General features: G+C 36.8%; 1 protein-coding gene across 1 annotated transcript in view; it reads right to left on the bottom strand.

Moving 5' to 3' along the window:
• BBS2 (Bardet-Biedl syndrome 2) overlaps window positions 1-18,714 on the bottom strand; it is a 1,992,563-nt gene that overhangs the window by 889,416 nt on the left and 1,084,433 nt on the right. The window contains exon 8 of the mRNA XM_044079541.1: window positions 12,872-13,007. Coding sequence (XP_043935476.1) covers window positions 12,872-13,007 — 136 coding nt within the window. The remainder of the gene's footprint in view (window positions 1-12,871; window positions 13,008-18,714) is intronic.

The following is an 18,714-nucleotide window of genomic DNA, read 5'->3' as shown; positions in this document are numbered from 1 at the left end:
CTTCTAGTTGCTCACAGTTTATATTTTTATTATTTTATTTATTTACTGACTGATTGATTTATTTGACATTTGTTAACTGGTTAGTCCAGCTGAGTCAGAGGCCCATTTTCAGAGAAGACCTGAGGAGAAAAGCTTCAAACAGTCATGACAAAACAGTGGTTAGAAAAACATTTTATATAGTCCACCTAATCATGAAGGGATTCACATCTAGATCAGGGGAGGTCATTGTGCCTCTTTACTCATCCCTCATCAGGCCCATAATTGAGTACAATGCCCCTTTTAGGATGTACCTTACCAGACACCTGCAGCAACTGGAAAGACCCCAAAAGTACCTCTCCAAGAGGATCAAAGGGCTCAAACAGATGCCATATGCTGCCCGGTTAAAGAAACTCCAGCTCTACTCAGTGGCATACCACCTGTTCAGAGGCAATCTGTGCCTGACGTATAAAGCCATGTCCAACCCGGAATTAATGGACATGCTGCACCTCAGAAAATCCAAATCCCATCGAGCTACGTGCTCGAGAGACTTGAACCTCAGCACTGAAATAAATAGGACATGCTGGAGGGACAGATTTATAACCCAGAGGCTTCCTTCACTCTGGAATAAAATCCCAGTCCAGGTTAGGCAGAGTCCCTCATTGACTCTCTTCAAGAGGAATCTTGATGAGTGGATGGGAGATCGTAGGTTTACCCAGACAATACAACACAAAAAAATCAATAATCAGTTACAAAAATTCATTTACAAAATTATACCATGAATAAGACATATTCTTGGTAGTTGAAGTAAGAAAAACATTGGAACAGTTTCCATTTTGTAAGCTCAAGGGGATGAGAACAATAAATGTACCTGTTATAGAAAAAGAAATGTAAAAAAAGGAGAGTACAGCTAGTGTGGAAAAAGAGTATGACTAGTAGTGAAGATGGAGAAGTGAAATAGTTATCAAGTTATCAAGAAAGAGATGTAAAAAAAAAGAAGTACATTTAGTATAGATAAGGAGTATGACTAAGAGGATAAAGAGATGAAGAGGTTGTCAATTAGGGGCAAGGCATGGACTGGACCAAGTCATTTGTAAATAGTGTTTTAATTCTATTTTGAGCTGGTGTTTATGTTACATGTTTCTTAAGTTGAGGGGGAAATGTTCCAGACATGAGCTACTGAGTACTTGTACAGGGACATCTCAATGTTCCTTTTAGGTTTAGAAATGTCAAGAAAGTGTTTGTCAGTTGCATGAAGATGTTAAAAGGGGGCATAGTAAGATAGTAGTGTGGACAGAGATGGGAAGGAGGAGGGATTATAGAGAGTGTGTGTGATAAATAATTGAGGAAGTAGAAGTTGGTGGGAGAGTTTAGGCCATTGAAGTTTCTTAAGAGCAAGGCAGTGATGAGAATTGGGTGGAAGGTTAGTGGCAAATCAAGGTATTTTATTGCAAGTTTGGTCCAGTTTTATTAAGAGAGTAGACTGAATATTAGTAAGGATAGGGGCAGTGTAAAGGAGACAAGGTAAGAGAAGTGACTGATCCAGAGATAATTTAGAGGAAGGTGTAAGGAATTTATGATTCCTGTAAAGTAGTCCAAGTCTCTGGTGTTTTTTTTTTACATACATTGTTGGATGGGCAAGTCAAATTTTAGTTCATCATCAATTACGGTGCCAAGTAGTTTGGTATGAGGTCCACACCAGGCTTTGATAATGGTATTGTTAAGGGAAGTGATGACAGAGGGTTTTGTGTTCAGCCAGTTCTTTAGGAAAGAAGAGAAGCTTTATTTTTTTAGGATTTAGTACAAGCTGATTGTCAATCAGCCAAGTTTCAACAGATGAAAAGGTGTCCTGAGTGAGTGCTAATAGATAAGGGATGCTTTATGCAGAGGTAATAAGTGTGGAGTCAACAGCATATTGTAATAGTGTAGAAACCTAAAAATGAGAAAGAAAAGAAAATCCCACACCTTACCCGCCACGGAAAACTCTGGTATAATCTTGACAGAACTGAGTCTTTCAAATCTTTGAATCAATTTTTCATTTCTTGTTAAGGTAAGAAAAAGGGACAACTTGTATCAAAACAAGGCCATTATCTTTTGTTATAGTCACCATAACAAAAGTATTCCAGGCAGGGTCCAGGCCCACTCTACAAGGACCTTTATACAAGTATTCTAGAAGTTGCTACATGGTCCTCTGAATGCACTTTTATTACTATGAGTTTGATTCCTTCTCTAGGTCCAGATCAAGCTTTGATAGGACCATTGTCCAGGGGCTCTTGGACTCTTCTTTCACTACCTTCTAAGTGTATTAAAGATAATCTTACCCATATAGCTTTTTTTTTTTTAGGTTCAGGAAAGAAAACGGGGAGATGGATAGTTTGGCTTAAAGTGAATTCTGATACCACTTTAGGCATAAAAGAAGGATTAGTTCTCAAAGAAAACCTGTCCTTATGGAAAATAAGTTAGGGTTGACTCACCATAAGAGCTTACAAGTCATATGCCCTTCTTGCAGAGGTCAGAGCAATTAGCAAAACTGTTTTCTGTGTTAAGAACCTCAACTCAGCCAGATTAGATGTTTCAAATGGAGCAGGTGTTAGCTTCTCTAAAGCAAAATTAAGATCTCAAGGAGGGTCCACCAGTTTTCTTGGAGGCTTCTTATGCAAAACCCATTTTAAGAGCATTTAACAGCAGACTGCATTGAAATTGGAGTATCCATGGGCAAACAGAGGAATAAGAAAAGCCACAGAATAGCAACTTACACAAATATTGTAGAAGCAGAGAACAACAGGCCCCAAACGGCTGTTGATTATTCTGTTGGCACCAATTAAAACCTTCTTCCATTTGCTAATATATTATTTTCTAGTTGCAGACTGTCTTGCCTCCATTATTACCTGCTGCACATCATCAGTAAATAGGTGCCTAAAAGAAATTAAGACCCTAGCATCCAGACAGTCAACTGATGATGTTCGGGGTTTATCAAACATCCCTGTTCTTGTGTGAGTAGATCCAGCCTGTGAGAAAGCTTGTAGTAATTGCTCATAGCCATTTAGAAAAGAAAGGAGAATAATGGTTGTCTGGGACAGAATTGTGTTAGCATAATGATCTTGGGGGATTCCATTTGAATTTTCAGAAGTACCCTAGATTTTAGTGGAAAGTGTGGAAAAGCATACAAATATATTCCTTACCAAGGAAAAGGCATCTGTCTTCCAGGCCTTCTTGCAGAGAGTCCTGGAACAGAATCTTGCCAGTTGATTGTTGAGAGAGGAAGCAAGGAGGTCTTCTGGAGGAACTCCCCACAGAATGATCAAATCTTGGAAGACCTCCTGATTTAGTTTCCATTCATGAGGGTCTGACCTGGTCTTGCTCAGCTTGTCTGTCACACAAGTTTGCTCTGATAGAAAGTAGGATGCCTGTAGAGTGAGACTGCACTGTGAAGCTATATCCCAAGCTAACATTGCTAGTCTGCAAAGGGAGTATGACCTGGTCTCCCATTGCTTATTGATGAACCATGACTGTGGTATTGTCCATAACCACCTGAAGAGGTCCCAGAAACCAAAGATGGTTCACAGATTTAAGTGCCCTGATTAGAGCAAGCATCTTCTTGATGTTTATGTGCTTGCATATGAAGAGTCCTACCCCCTGCACTTTTATCCCTCCTGAAACTTCTCCCCAAATAAAGTCTGAAGCACTTGTGGTGACTGACTGATTTGGGGAAGAGAGGAAGAAAAGCAGACCTGGATTTAAGGATGTCTGTTGTCTCCATCAAAAAATTCTCCTCTGACAAACCCCAGCACTAGGATTTAGAAAGATAAAGTGTATTGATACTGGGACCAAATAGATTTCAGAAACCACTGTATCCTTCTCATGTAGAGTCTTGACAGGGGTATCATGAGAATCATAGATGCCATGAGACCCAAATACTGAGGTATTCCCTCACTTTGACCAAAGTTTGAGTGGGGGGAAAAATATGTAGAAGAAAAGCTCTTTGAATTGATGTGTCCAGTTGACATCCCAAGAACACAATCATGTGTGAAGGAGTAAGAAAGATATTTGAATGTTCTCCTGGAATCTTAACTTGTGTAAGAGATCTCTCACCCAAGGCAGAAATTCCTGACACTTTAAAAGAGATTCTGAAAAGACAATCAAGTAATCTAAATATGCAAAAATGTAAATACCCTGCAGCCTGATAACCAATAACTGGAGCTAGACACTTTGTAAACACTCCTGGTGCAGTGGATAGTCAAAAGAGAAGGCACAAAACTGATAATGGGATCCAGTCACACAAAACCTTAAATGCCTGAAGTCTGGATGAACACGGATATGCTGATAACCATCTTTTAAGTCTAGTGTTGTCAGGAAACTTGAAAGAGGAAGAAGAGGTAACAGGTTGTGAAGCGACATTTTGAATTTGGCCATTACCACAAACATTTCTTCTAGACAAGGATAATTCAAGAACAGACTCTTCTAGGAAGAATAATTTATTTGTTCACCCAGTTACAAAGAAAGAATATTTTTGGCACAATATGCAGATTGTCATACTACTGATGTCATATATTTGGCCCAGTGTAAAAATTATTATTCATTCTACATGGGGAAAACCAATTGTAAACTTAAGAATAGAATATTGCAACATACGTGAGAAATATGTCTAGGTAACATTCATAATGTCCTATAGCAACACATCAGTAATAGTAATGGACATACATTTGACTTTGTGGTGCTTCAGGTTGTTAAAATGTCTAAAAGAGGGGGAGATTTGTGCAACCTAACAGAAAATAATGAGATTAAATGGATAATTGAGCTGGGTGCTGATAGACACCCAGGCATGAATGGTGTTATTCCAATTAAACTCGTCCTAAAATGAAGAGTGTTCAGTATTGAATGTGATTGGTTACGAAGTATTTTAAATAGTTGTTTTAGTGATCTGTAAGTTGTCTGAAGAAGGGTTTAGAACCTGAAAGTGCTTACACAGTGTTTTAATAAATAACAAATACTATTTTCCTACTGCGTGGTGGTTCAGATTTTTGTCTTTTTGTAAACTATAGAAATAAAACTTTGAAAAGAAAAAATATATTACTAATAACACTGCTGGGGACTCCCTTTTCTCCAACACCATAGCCAAAACCTGGAACAAGCTCCCTTATGTATTAACCTCTTATACCAATTTACTCCATTTCAAAAGAGGACTAAAAACTCACCTAACTTCTACATCGCTATGCTCCTCCTATAATCCAGGATGATCTCATACTCTCCCATCCCTAGCACTATCCCCTAACCTCAAGATCTCAACTCCACTCTATCATAATATAAACTATAATTCTCACTGCACCCAGCAATAACAATGCCATTTCACTTGCACTGTTATATTAGTGTATTATGTGTGCACAAAAAACACAATATTTACTGTGTATTAATAAGCTTGTACAACAATGCATATGTATACTTGTACCTTAATGTGTTACTGTTGTTCATTTATACTGTTATGTACACTTGTACCTTAATGTGTTATTGTTATTTATATTATTTTTTTTTTTGTGGAGCTTTTCTCCCGTGGGCCTCCGTTGAAAAAGGACCTGTGTCCAGTCAGACTCTCCCAGTAAACAAAAGTAAAATAAAATAAATAATACTGATGGTCACGATTATTAGTATTACTTTTGCTACAGTACTTGCTATTGCTAATGTCACTGTGTACAGTACTGTATACTGCTTGCATAGTGTCACTGTCTATTGACTGCATTCATTAATTATGTATTCATGTGTTACTGTGTATTAACCTTGCTACTCTCCTGATACATAATGTGTCAGTATGTAACAACACTGAAAAGCAGAGTGCATGAAGCCATGCAATCTTAGACTTGTTTTCCTAGCAGAAACAAAAGGCTCACTCATCTTCTGGATATCTGCTTTCAGCTCAGTAAAAGGCATGCAGAACCCCTGGAAAGGAATAGACTTCAAAGCTATACATAAATGGACAGTCTCCAGCTGTATGGAATTAAGGCGTCAAGAGTTCCATAGGGTAATAAAAAAACTCATAGTTTTTGGAACTGAAACAGGTTAAGGTCTGCAAAGCTAATTATCCCTTCTCCCTCCCCCACTCCATATTTTTAATAAACAAGCAAACTAAAAAAAAAAAAAAAAACAAGCTGTTCCAAACAAAGGCTGTCACTGAAAAAAAGAATTGTGTATCCATATCTAGAATCACTCCATGGCAGACACAAAAAAACTGTCAAGCCATCCCTTCTGTTTTACAGAAGATATATAATTTAAGGAAAGTTGTGCATTCAGGTTTTATTCATTCTTCTTTCTTCTGTGACACAAACAGTTCTTATTTTCTTCTTTCGGCTTTTCCCGGTTAGGGGTCACCACAGCGGAACTCTGGTCCGCTAATGATTTTTTTATAGGTGCAGAAGTACCAGCTCGACACCCAACCTTCAACGAAGGCACGCCCATTCTACGCATGTCTTTCGAACGCCACTCGACCACGGGGAGGACATGCAGACTCCACACAGAAGGCACTTCCGCAGGGAATCGAATGGGAGAACCTCTTGCTGTGAGGCAACAATGCTACCGCTGCAAAACAGTAATACTTGGAATTCTGAGCTGCCTTGTCAACAAAGGCAAACAGACAGAGTTTTGCTTAAGGGTTGCAATACAGTCACACACTCTACAGAGGAGCCAGCACTGCTCTCCAAGAATTTTCAGTTTTCTGAATTCCTCCAAGTGTGTGCACAGAATGCAGTCTCAGAAGATTAACAACAGTGGGAAGGATTCTGTCAATAAAGGACATTTGGGAGAAAAAAAAAAAAAACTCTACCTGTTTTAGACTTGCAGGTAGTATCCGACCACCTGACTGCTACATCAAAGTAATGTAAGTGATTTTTCTGACTTATTAATGTCATTGTTGTTTGTCTTTTGGCTTTTCCAGGTAAGGGGTCATGACAGCGGAACTCCAGTCTGCTAATGATTGGCAGTAGATTTTTACAAAATGCCAAGGTGCCAGCTCGATGCCCAACCTTCAACGAAGGCACGCCCATTTACGCACGCATGTCTTTCGAACGCTACCCAACCGCGGGGAGAACATGCAGACTCCACACAGAAGGCACTCCCAAGCCCAGCCGAGAATCGAACGGGAGAACCTCTTGCTGTGAGGTAACAACACTACTGCTGTACCACCGCGGCATGTACATTTTTAGGTTTGATATGTATAAAAATAGAATTTATTACAATATTAAACATAATTTAATAACTTAGTCTAGGTATTAGTCAAATATTGTACATTTTTCTGACTTATTCATAATGTACAATATTTGACTAATACCTAGACTAAGTTATTAAATTATGTTTCATATTGTAATAAATTCTATTTTTATACATATCAAACCTAGTGTATGACGTTTGTCTTTTTCGGCTTTTCTCGGTTAGGGGTCACCGCAATGAACTCCGGTCTGCTAATGATTGGCAGTAGATTTTTATGGTGCCGAGTTGCCAGCCCGATGCCCAACCTTCAGCCGAAGGCACACCCATTCACGCATGTCTTTCAGAGGCCACTCGACAGTGGGGAGAACATGCAGACTCCACACAGAAGGCACTCCAGCCGAGAATCGAACAGGAGAACCTCTTGCTGTGAGACAACAACATTACCGCTATACCACCTGATAACGGTTTTAATTCTTAAGCTTAACTGGAACCAAGAACAACATGTTTGGAAAGGAAATAAATCTCAAGTGCATAACTTACAATATAAAATATTACATTCAGCATAATTTCTCTAAGAAAAAACACTGGATTTGGTGAAACTTCATGAAGACAAGGCTTCTTTCTGATACAGTGGAATGATTATTTGAAGCAAGTAATTGATTTTTGGGTTTCCATTACAATTTGAGATGATAAAGGCTATTATTCAGAACTAAAACAGTCTAACACATGTGGATATGTCAACAGGGTTCAGACTATTTAGCAGAACTTAAAAAGGCTGCCCATTGTCAACAACAACTTTCTGAAATGCAGCTTGAAGTATTAGCAACTTTGGTTAAGAGATCAGGCTTTGAATGGTTATAAAATTAATGGATGAGAATTCAGAATTTCAATGTTTATAGATTATGTACTGCTAATTCTGACTAGCCTGTAAATTACAGGCTAGTCAGAATTAGCAGTACATAATCTATAAACATAGAAACTCTAATTCTCATCCATTAATTTTATAACCATTCAAATGGGACATTGGACATAAGATGTTACATGAGTTTGTCGAGATATCTGGCCATGAAGTGAATAAAATAAAACAGGAGCAAAGGTGATGAACTATGCCCCTGCTGTGTTTTTGCAGAGGGACTATAATAATTTAAAGAAAAATGACTATAGTACACATTTAGCAATTTGGTAGGTCAATTTCTGAGAAAGGAGTATTAGCAAAACATATGAAAACCTCCTGAATATAGTAAATCTGGACATGAAAGGTTAAAGTGTGCATGTAACACACACCTTCTTCTTTAGCCTCTTGGTACTGTATTTTAATTTTTCACCAAGGTACTGGGGAAATTCCTGAAATCTGTAAGAAACAAGATTTATGATTATATTTGGAAAAGCAGGCAAGATACAGTATGATGAGACCAGTTAATGCTGCGGAGGGGATGTATCAGATCCAAGGTTGTATTATGATGCAGTACAGGTTAAGGTATCCTAGGTAGCGAACTTCCAAGTGAAAGTGTCAGTACGAATATTAGTTCAAGAAGCACTGCAATAGTAATCCACACTGTTCTGTCTGTTGTTGGATAAAATTCGGTAGTTTAATAGTAACCAAACCTTAAAAAACGAAAACAAAGCAAGTAACGTAAAACGCTCAAAAAATGCGTTTTTCGTTCAGTACACTGCCCGAACTTCTTCAGACTTACAACAGTGCTGCAAACATATTCTGCTTAAGTACTTTTGTTAGTTAATTAACACAATGCTCAATGAACGTCCAGCCAACCAATCAGTTGCAGATAAATTGGATCGAAAAAACACAATCACCAAAACAACAGGGATAGTATTCTTGACAGTAATTGAAAATTAATCTAAAAGTTAATAATAATAAAAAAGTTAACTTATTAATCAAGTAACTTAATAACACGAAACAACAGTGTACGAAGGCCAACGGACACTGCGCCTTGTGTTGTAGTGTATATAAATTATAAATATGTAAACAAATGTTAAAAAATGTATAAGGTACAAAAATATGTATATATATGTATAAATTAAATAAAAAATTATGCCATAATAAAGTGTCCCTATCTTAATAAGCTGTTCAATTTAAGGACACACATAATTGAACAATATTCATTAAGGCCAGGCACTTTGTGTGCTGCCAAACGTAGCTGCCAACATAGTTCTTTCTTTTCTAACTGTAACTTAAGTAAATTTTCATTGACAAGATTAGTATTGTCAATCGCAACTTGGTCAATTACCATGAAGTCAAACACATGACCTGCATTCTGGTTGCAATGTTTTGCAAGGGCATTTTCATCCTTGCTGTTGTTGATCGCGTAGCAGTAGATTTTTACAAAATGCTGAGGTGCCAGCTCGACGCCCAACCTTCAACGAAGGCACGCCCATTTACGCACGCATGTCTTTCGAACGCTACCCAACCGCGGGGAGAACATGCAGACTCCACACAGAAGGCACTCCCAAGCCCAGCCGAGAATCGAACGGGAGAATCTCTTGCTGTGAGGTAACAACACTACTGCTGTACCACCGCGGCATGTACATTTTTAGGTTTGATATGTATAAAAATAGAATTTATTACAATATTAAACATAATTTAATAACTTAGTCTAGGTATTAGTCAAATATTGTACATTTTTCTGACTTATTCATAATGTACAATATTTGACTAATACCTAGACTAAGTTATTAAATTATGTTTCATATTGTAATAAATTCTATTTTTATACATATCAAACCTAGTGTATGACGTTTGTCTTTTCGGCTTTTCTCGGTTAGGGGGTCACCGCAGCGGAACTCCGGTCTGCTAATGATTGGCAGTAGATTTTTATGGTGCCGAGTTGCCAGCCCGATGCCCAACCTTCAGCGAAGGCACACCCATTCACGCATGTCTTTCAGAGGCCACTCGACAGTGGGGAGAACATGCAGACTCCACACAGAAGGCACTCCAGCCGAGAATCGAACAGGAGAACCTCTTGCTGTGAGACAACAACATTACCGCTATACCACCTGATAACGGTTTTAATTCTTAAGCTTAACTGGAACCAAGAACAACAGGTTTGGAAAGGAAATAAATCTCAAGTGCATAACTTACAATATAAAATATTACATTCAGCATAATTTCTCTAAGAAAAAACACTGGATTTGGTGAAACTTCATGAAGACAAGGCTTCTTTCTGATACAGTGGAATGATTATTTGAAGCAAGTAATTGATTTTTGGGTTTCCATTACAATTTGAGATGATAAAGGCTATTATTCAGAACTAAAACAGTCTAACACATGTGGATATGTCAACAGGGTTCAGACTATTTAGCAGAACTTAAAAAGGCTGCCCATTGTCAACAACAACTTTCTGAAATGCAGCTTGAAGTATTAGCAACTTTGGTTAAGAGATCAGGCTTTGAATGGTTATAAAATTAATGGATGAGAATTCAGAATTTCAATGTTTATAGATTATGTACTGCTAATTCTGACTAGCCTGTAAATTACAGGCTAGTCAGAATTAGCAGTACATAATCTATAAACATAGAAACTCTGAATTCTCATCCATTAATTTTATAACCATTCAAATGGGACATTGGACATAAGATGTTACATGAGTTTGTCGAGATATCTGGCCATGAAGTGAATAAAATAAAAACAGGAGCAAAGGTGATGAACTATGCCCCTGCTGTGTTTTTGCAGAGGGACTATAATAATTTAAAGAAAAATGACTATAGTACACATTTAGCAATTTGGTAGGTGAATTTCTGAGAAAGGAGTATTAGCAAAACATATGAAAACCTCCTGAATATAGTAAATCTGGACATGAAAGGTTAAAGTGTGCATGTAACACACACCTTCTTCTTTAGCCTCTTGCTACTGTATTTTAATTTTTTTCACCAAGGTACTGGGGAAATTCCTGAAATCTGTAAGAAACAAGATTTATGATTATATTTGGAAAGCAGGCAAGCTACAGTATGATGAGACCAGTTAATGCTGCCGGAGAGGGGGGGATGTATCAGATCCAATGTTGTATTATGATGCAGTACAGGTTAAGGTATTATACTTCATATTGATTTCAAGTTATAATATAAAAATGAAAGGACTGGTGAAGCTATTGCTGAAAGAAGGAAGATTTTACAAAGTTACCTTATTGGCATTACATCAATGAAAAGCAGAGCTACCATATTTGTTACAGCAAGCCATGAGTTTCACACCTAACTTATTAAGCAAACAAGAGGTTATTCCTTGGGTACTCCTTAGGTACATTATTTGCCACCTTTAATTGACAGCTGGAACACCAGAACAAAAAGGCTTGAAACACCATGGAGACAGGAGAACAACAAATCTCTGTGGGCAATTCAAAAAGTAAAATGGCTGGTATACTTGGAATAGGTTACAACAGAATACAGGTTAAAATTTTTTGCAAATGGAATATGAAGGGTTCAGTAGTTAGCTCTACATATAAGTTTATTGTACCTACTAAGATGTATTTCACTGCAAACTGTGCCATTATTACTGAAGGCTAGATGAGATAATTTGCTCTCAAGGAGATGTTAGTGCAGCATATAAGTTGCTAAGGTAGTTCAGTGTAAAGGAAGAGTAAAGGTTAGGGAAGATTGCTGAAAACTGAGAATGGCACAAACATACACTACTTGCTTGACACCTAGACATATATTCTACTAAGCCCTGTTGCTTTAGAATATTTGCATGGAAATGGCTCCACAAATGTTTTTATACTCCCAAAGGCTGAGAAAGATGTTCCTGAATGCAAATGCCCACTGTTGGAGATGTAAGCAAGATGTCTCAGGTTGAAACATCTTTTTTCATTTTTTTAATTAAAGGATAAACTGGCAAATTACATAGGTTATTAAAAAAAGATACACAGCTCACCAAAGAACTTATACTAGTGAGATGATGGCACAATTTTTTAATAATGTTGGTAGCTAAGGAAACAATAACCCAAGATGGAAGTCTAAGATGGTTCCAACAGTCAAAGCTCATTATGAATGAATTGGAAGACGGCTAAAGCTGAGTTGTATAGAAAACATCATGGCAAAATAAAGTATCAAAATGGCTGCTTTGAACACATCAGAGAAAATATGAGAGACTACAGCAGGCGATGGATGGGATGATTTGGGGAACGGTTAGAAATGTTTTTGATATTTTACTTATTTATTTTTTGCAGTATTGGAAATCTGAATTCTTGCTGCATTAAGATTAGGAGAGACATTATGAAGTGAGGTATTAAAGGATAAAGAATTTAGACTAATGACCAACAATTATTCAGTAAAAATAACTTGAGTTCATTTTAACATTTGATGTTTAATCATGAACGCTACTTAAGTTAAACAGAAGTGTCCAAACTGAGTAGCTAAAGAAAATTGACTGTTCAACCCTGTGAAAATAAAGATGTCAACAAATGTAAATATGTTCTGGGGTCATTGCTGTTAAAATATGGTACTGAGTTTATTTGTTGATTGTTGAACAAATAAATCTTTTTTTAAAAAAAAGTGGCTGTCAACTTCTATTTTTCAATTAAAGTTTTAAGATACATTACACTTTCATGAGGAATTCTGCTTACTAATCAAAGTTTTCATAGGTGCTTAATTATATTCAATAGCAGAGTATTAATAATTTAACTGCATATAATGACTCCTTCCTTTACTGTGATTTACTAATTTAACAAAATCTCTGTTACATATATTTGATTACCTTCCCCATCGATAGAACAGCAAATGAGCTGGTTCTGCCCATTCAGCCTGTAGTCTCCTTCTACTACACCTGCAATTGAAGAACTGAAATTGTCCTTAAAAATCACCTCCCCTGTACGATCATTACGTGCATCAACCTGTACAACAACAGAATGAAAATTTATTATAAAAATTTTTACAACCTCCATACTGCAAAAACAGTGATAACAGATGTACAAAAAAGATATCAAAATAGTAAGTAAAACTGGTGTTACCAATGATCTAAACAGTGACATCTAATCCAAGTGTGTAGCAGTATAAAAATATCCAGCTACTGCTGTTTTCCTGGTTTCTAACTAACATTCATAGCTTTACAAACTCTTTAAGCTACAATGGAGTTCTGGTTTCTAGGTCAACCCATGGTACAACTATTAGCAATGTTGCTTCATATCTCCAAGGCCCAGGATTCAATCACGATTTATTAACAAATGTAAACAAACAACTCGATTAATCAAATAAGTGAATTGGCTCAAGGATTTCAGCCATGACATGAGTCTAATTGGCAAACAGTGTTGAAACATATATAAAAGAAACAGAGAATTAAACATACAGCCTTACTGACACACACACTTTATTGAAATACGTAAAACAATACATAGAATGAAACAAATAAAAGAGCTGATAGATTACAACACAGGGTGAATTCTATACTGTACGTGAATTATCGTGATCACTGTCTGCTTTAAAACAGTGCTCCTCTTGTCTGTGTGTGTTTTTTTTCTTTTTGTAGTCCAGTTTTCCTCCCCCTTCCCAGACATCTGCTTGATCAGTTACACAAAACTGTCCATATATACTGCCTTTGTAGGATATGGTCTATAATAGTGACAGCAAGTTCATCAAGCACCTCTTCATAAAACTTAATCCAATTACTGGACTAACTCATCTATCAATCAATAAATTACAATACTACCAACTCATCTAACTGCAACTAAACTACAGTTAATTGAAACCTAATCGGGGGAAAGCCCCCCTGTATCCATTACATGGAGGACTGTGTTCACTGTCCTCCACCTCCTGCTACACATATTACCTCTTAGACTGCACTGTCACAGAATACCTCAATTCCTATATGGAGTATTTTGATCTGTATACAAGGAATGTTACCACTTTTCTTTGACAGTGTTCAATGAAAACAGACTTGATATTTATTTTGGTAAATAAGTGAGATCCCTGAAGACAGAAACTAGATGAACAGGCTCTCAATGAGGTGTCCCACAATAGAATGGACTATGCCCTATTGCAGTTGAGGCCCCCGTTGACAGTGGAAATGATACAAAAGGATTAGTCAACTTGCCTGTTAAATTATTAAAATCTGACTTCTAGGTATCAAGAGCAGGCCATGTTTGTGTTCTTGCCCCAGTGGAAATAATTATACACACATTCTAAGAGAAACAGGGATAAACAATATGGATGTGCTCACTGCTTAGGCCTAATGCTACTTAGTCTGCTGTGAGCTTCAAAAATGAGCAGCTTCATTTCTTTTAAAAGTTATAAAGGCCAAATCACACCAGTTAATCTAGTGTCTGTAAATTTACTAGTGACAGCTGGTTTTGTTAATCAAATTTCATTTCCTTGCAAGACTGCAAGCCTTATATCATTAAGCATGTTTCTCTTCAAGGTTGGCTGAAAAGAACACAACAAGATAAGTAGGGCAACTATGCCAAAAGTTAACAGTAAAATATGCAGGCATGCATACCATTTTCGGTGTTTAACCATGGCAACAAAGTTAAGGTTTGGAATCAATTTGACAGCCTGCTATCAAAATTGTAAACAAAAATGCAGCATATGCTGAGCTATGTCACACATTGAAGAAATCTGTCAGTATGATTGTAAACATAAACATACTCCATGTTATGTTAATTCTTCCAAAGGACCCTTCTACTGACTTTAAAAATGATGACCTGCATACCAGATGAAAGACTGAATGCACTAAGAAGGGTAAGGAAAGATATAATTCAGGTAGACCACAGCATAAAGAATACAGTGCTGGACAACTAAATACTACCCCACTAGATTAGCTCAACTCATCTTAAACTCAGTAGCCTACCAACTGTTCTGAGGTAACCAGTGTCTTGCTTTTTGAGCCATTAAAGAACCAATCCTACTTGACCTCTTATTTCTTCACAAAACCATTGGCTCTACAGACACCCATTACTCTGGACTTAAATATACAATAACACATAGACAAGATTGACTGGAGGGACAGGCTCCTAACTGAACATATTCTCATCCTATGGAATAGGTTACCTTACAACTCAAATTACTGCTTTGGTTGCCTTTAAGGCTAGTCTTGATGACTGGATATGTTGAGGCAAATTTTCAACAAGGTTATCATATATAGCCCCAATTTGAAAGACAAGCACTATTAAGTGCTTGAAAAAGGTGTCAGCAACTTCTATGTGTACACTCAAAGTGCATATGACTAGGCACCTTATGGTCCCCATGATCACATGCCTAATATTGTTTTAATGTTCCTAATTATGATAGGCTAGTTTAACATATATGTTAAGCTGGTGAAATTCTAAAAGATCAAGTCTAATAAGACTGACTGAATAAATGTTGCCCTACCATCTCAGTTTGTTTTTTCAAAATGGTTAATTTTCAAAACTTGAACGTGGAAGATCCATTTCAAAAATTATGGAATCAAGCCTAAATGGCTTAGTGACACCACCGATTGGGCTTATATGTTGCTATAAACAAATCCTTATGTAGCTTTATCCTACTTTTTGGAGCACTTAACTTCAATACAAGACAGACCATGCTTGTGTTCTTGCCCCAGTGGAAATAATTATACACACATTCTAAGAGAAACTGGGATAAACAATATGGATGTGCTCACTGCTTAGGCCTAATGCTACTTAGTCTGCTGTGAGCTTCAAGAATGAGCAGCTTCATTTCTTTCTATAAAAGTTATAAAGGCCAAATCACACCAGAAATGCAGATGCCTCAGAGGACAAGTCTGCCTATGGTTTAAAACAAAAATTAAGACTTTAAAGAGATGGAAAAGCACAGCCTAGAAAAACTGGAAACAAACAAGTAAATAAAGCCTTCTTGGACTTCATAAAAACATGCAGACATGCAACTAATTCTGAAAAAGCCATCAACCTAAAGAACAAGCATGGCACTTTAGCTTTTGCTCTTAAACAGTTTGGGAAAACCATTAAGAATTTAACAAGTCACATTACTAGTTCATACAGTACTTAAGCTCCTTCTCCAAATCCTTCATTTGAAATGAATATGGGTGAGTTAGCTCAAAAATACTCCACATCTGAACCGTGCATAATCTTCGCCAGAAAAAAAAATTCACAAATATGCTCCTGTACTCTTAGAAAAGCTTATGTAAGTTATGGAGTAATAACTACATGCTTTAAAGAAATGCAGACAAAACCTTCAACTGTTTTAGCTCACCTTACTCTTAAAAAAAAAGCTAGACAGGAAGTCAGGATCAAAATTTAGTAAACTGCATTCATTATTTCTAAAACAGCTGCCACACGAACTGACAAACCTTTATTACACATACTCTACCTTCCTCTTGCCAAAGGTATTATCCCATTTCCTTAAAGGCGTGCAATTATTACTGCATTACTTAAGGATGCATCTCCATCTCCCTCAAAAGATTTCAAGCCAGAAGCCAAGCTGCACTGTTTAACAATATATTTGCAGAAGCTGATCTATATATCAGCTATGATTATACTAGCAATTATGGTCTAATCTGATGTACAACATGTTTCAGCTACGTGGCAGCTTTACACACAGAAACGGACTCCATTTACAGCAGCATGAAAAAAGGTATTTTACATCTGTTGACTAGATGCAATTCATGGCTTTAAAGCTGTCACCCACTAACTCTTAATAACTAAACAGAAAATGTTAATCTTAAATTCAAATACCATCTTAGGTGAAGCAGTTACAGCACTAACTGCACTTATCAAGTGTACACTGAGTGTCTTCTATATGTGAAGTTGGCACATTCTTTTGTAAATTACTCTGAGTTAGTATTGAGACCAATGTTTTTTTTCCTCATTTTTGTAAATTATCTAAAACAAACTTTCTCTTTTTTAAATCTTATTTCATACTCTTGCTAAATTAAAAAAAGTCTTTTAACACCTTTACCAATTTACAGCTAAATTTAGCAGTCTGAATTTACTGAGTAAATGGACCTGAAAAACAAGTCCTCAATTAACATAAGAAGTCAGCAATCATTTGTTGTTCACCACCCAAAATATTAAGAATCACCTAATTACTCGAGAAACCATTAAACAGTATAATTCTTCCCATGTCGACCATCAAAAAGACCCAAGACCTACTCTTAACATCCATAAAGAAATGACAGTAAACAGGAATTAATCCCAACTTAAGCATTTCTACAAACTCTCTCACCCGATTCAGTCCCAATTCCACATCAGGTTCTACCTGAAAATGTATTACTACCCAAGTCAGAATATGGGGTCCCTACTGATGCTCTTCATTCCAGCTGCATATTCCGTCTTCTGCAAACCAGAGTTAAAACATTTTACCATCTCCTGTTTTCCTAGATTCAAAGGCCCTTTGCCATGAACTACTAAAATAAAAAAGTCACACTATCTACCAGTGATTATAGGTGGAAACATACACAACAAAACCTAGAGATTTTTGATAAGTATAAAAAAGAAATACGGACATAGGAAAGAAAGAGAAAGAAATATGGTGTGATATTTATGCAAGTCAAAAGCCAAATTAATCAATACAAAAAAGACAGCCCAAAGATATCCGAAGGAAATACAGGCAAAGGCATTCAGATACATAACATTTCACAATAAAAAAAAATAATATCATGAAGAGGAAATTTAGAAAAGAAGATTAGTAAGGTAGAAGTTAAAAAAATAGAAGCTGAAGTTATGGAATGCCTGTGAAGTGAAGGATTTGGTGTAGAAGGTCTAACACAGGTAATATCACAGCATGATGGAACAATTCCCCAAAGTAAGAAGAAATAGGAAGATCAAGAGACATCTGAAGAAGAAATATGATGTAGGAAAGAGAGAGAGAGATTTAATATGGTGTAATATTTATTTATGCAAAGGAGAAAGCAAAATTAATCAATACAAAAAAAGAGTAGCACCTAAGATATTTGAAGAGAAATACAGGCAAAGGAATTCAGACATGGAAAGCTTTACAATACAAAAAATAAGACGACAGAGGAAAAATAGAAAAGAAGATTAGAAACGGAGAAGTTAAAGAAATAAAAACTGAGGCTATGGAGTACCTGCAAAGTGAAGGATTCAGTGTAGAAAATCTAACTCAGAAAGCACCATAGCAGGGTAGAGTAACAGACATCCACTGGAATGGGAAGTGACTGGACAGTTGCTGTATGAAGATATTTTGAAGCCTTCCACAGGAAACCAGTATTGAAGCTGGACAGCAAGGGAAGGAACAACTGTGGTTACTCTGAAGCAGTCAAATGTTGAGGAGTGATAGGCCAGTGAGTTCCCATATGACAGGGCAACGGATGACACAGGATGAAATTGAAGAGAATGTGCCACAGGAAGATGCTACAGAACTCTCTATAGAATGCCCGCAGAAAATGGAGAACAAAAAATGTCCCCTTAGTTTAGAAGAAAATGAGCTAAGAGAAGAGTTGCTTGATTTACTAGTGATAGATAGACATATTAAGATCAATGAAAGAAATAGACTGCAGAAGGTCAATAAAACCCAAAAAGTCAGAAGTTTGATAAAAGAAATGAATACAGTAATTAGGACTATCCATAGATATCCATGCGATATAACAGAAGTAAACAGGATATATTACTGTGCAGCTAAATTAACATT

Source organism: Protopterus annectens, chromosome 8.part0 (genome assembly GCF_019279795.1).
Source record: "Protopterus annectens isolate FY-2018-M chromosome 8.part0, PAN1.0, whole genome shotgun sequence".
Lineage (NCBI taxonomy): Eukaryota > Metazoa > Chordata > Ceratodontiformes > Protopteridae > Protopterus > Protopterus annectens.
This window is presented reverse-complemented; position numbering and strand designations above follow the sequence as displayed.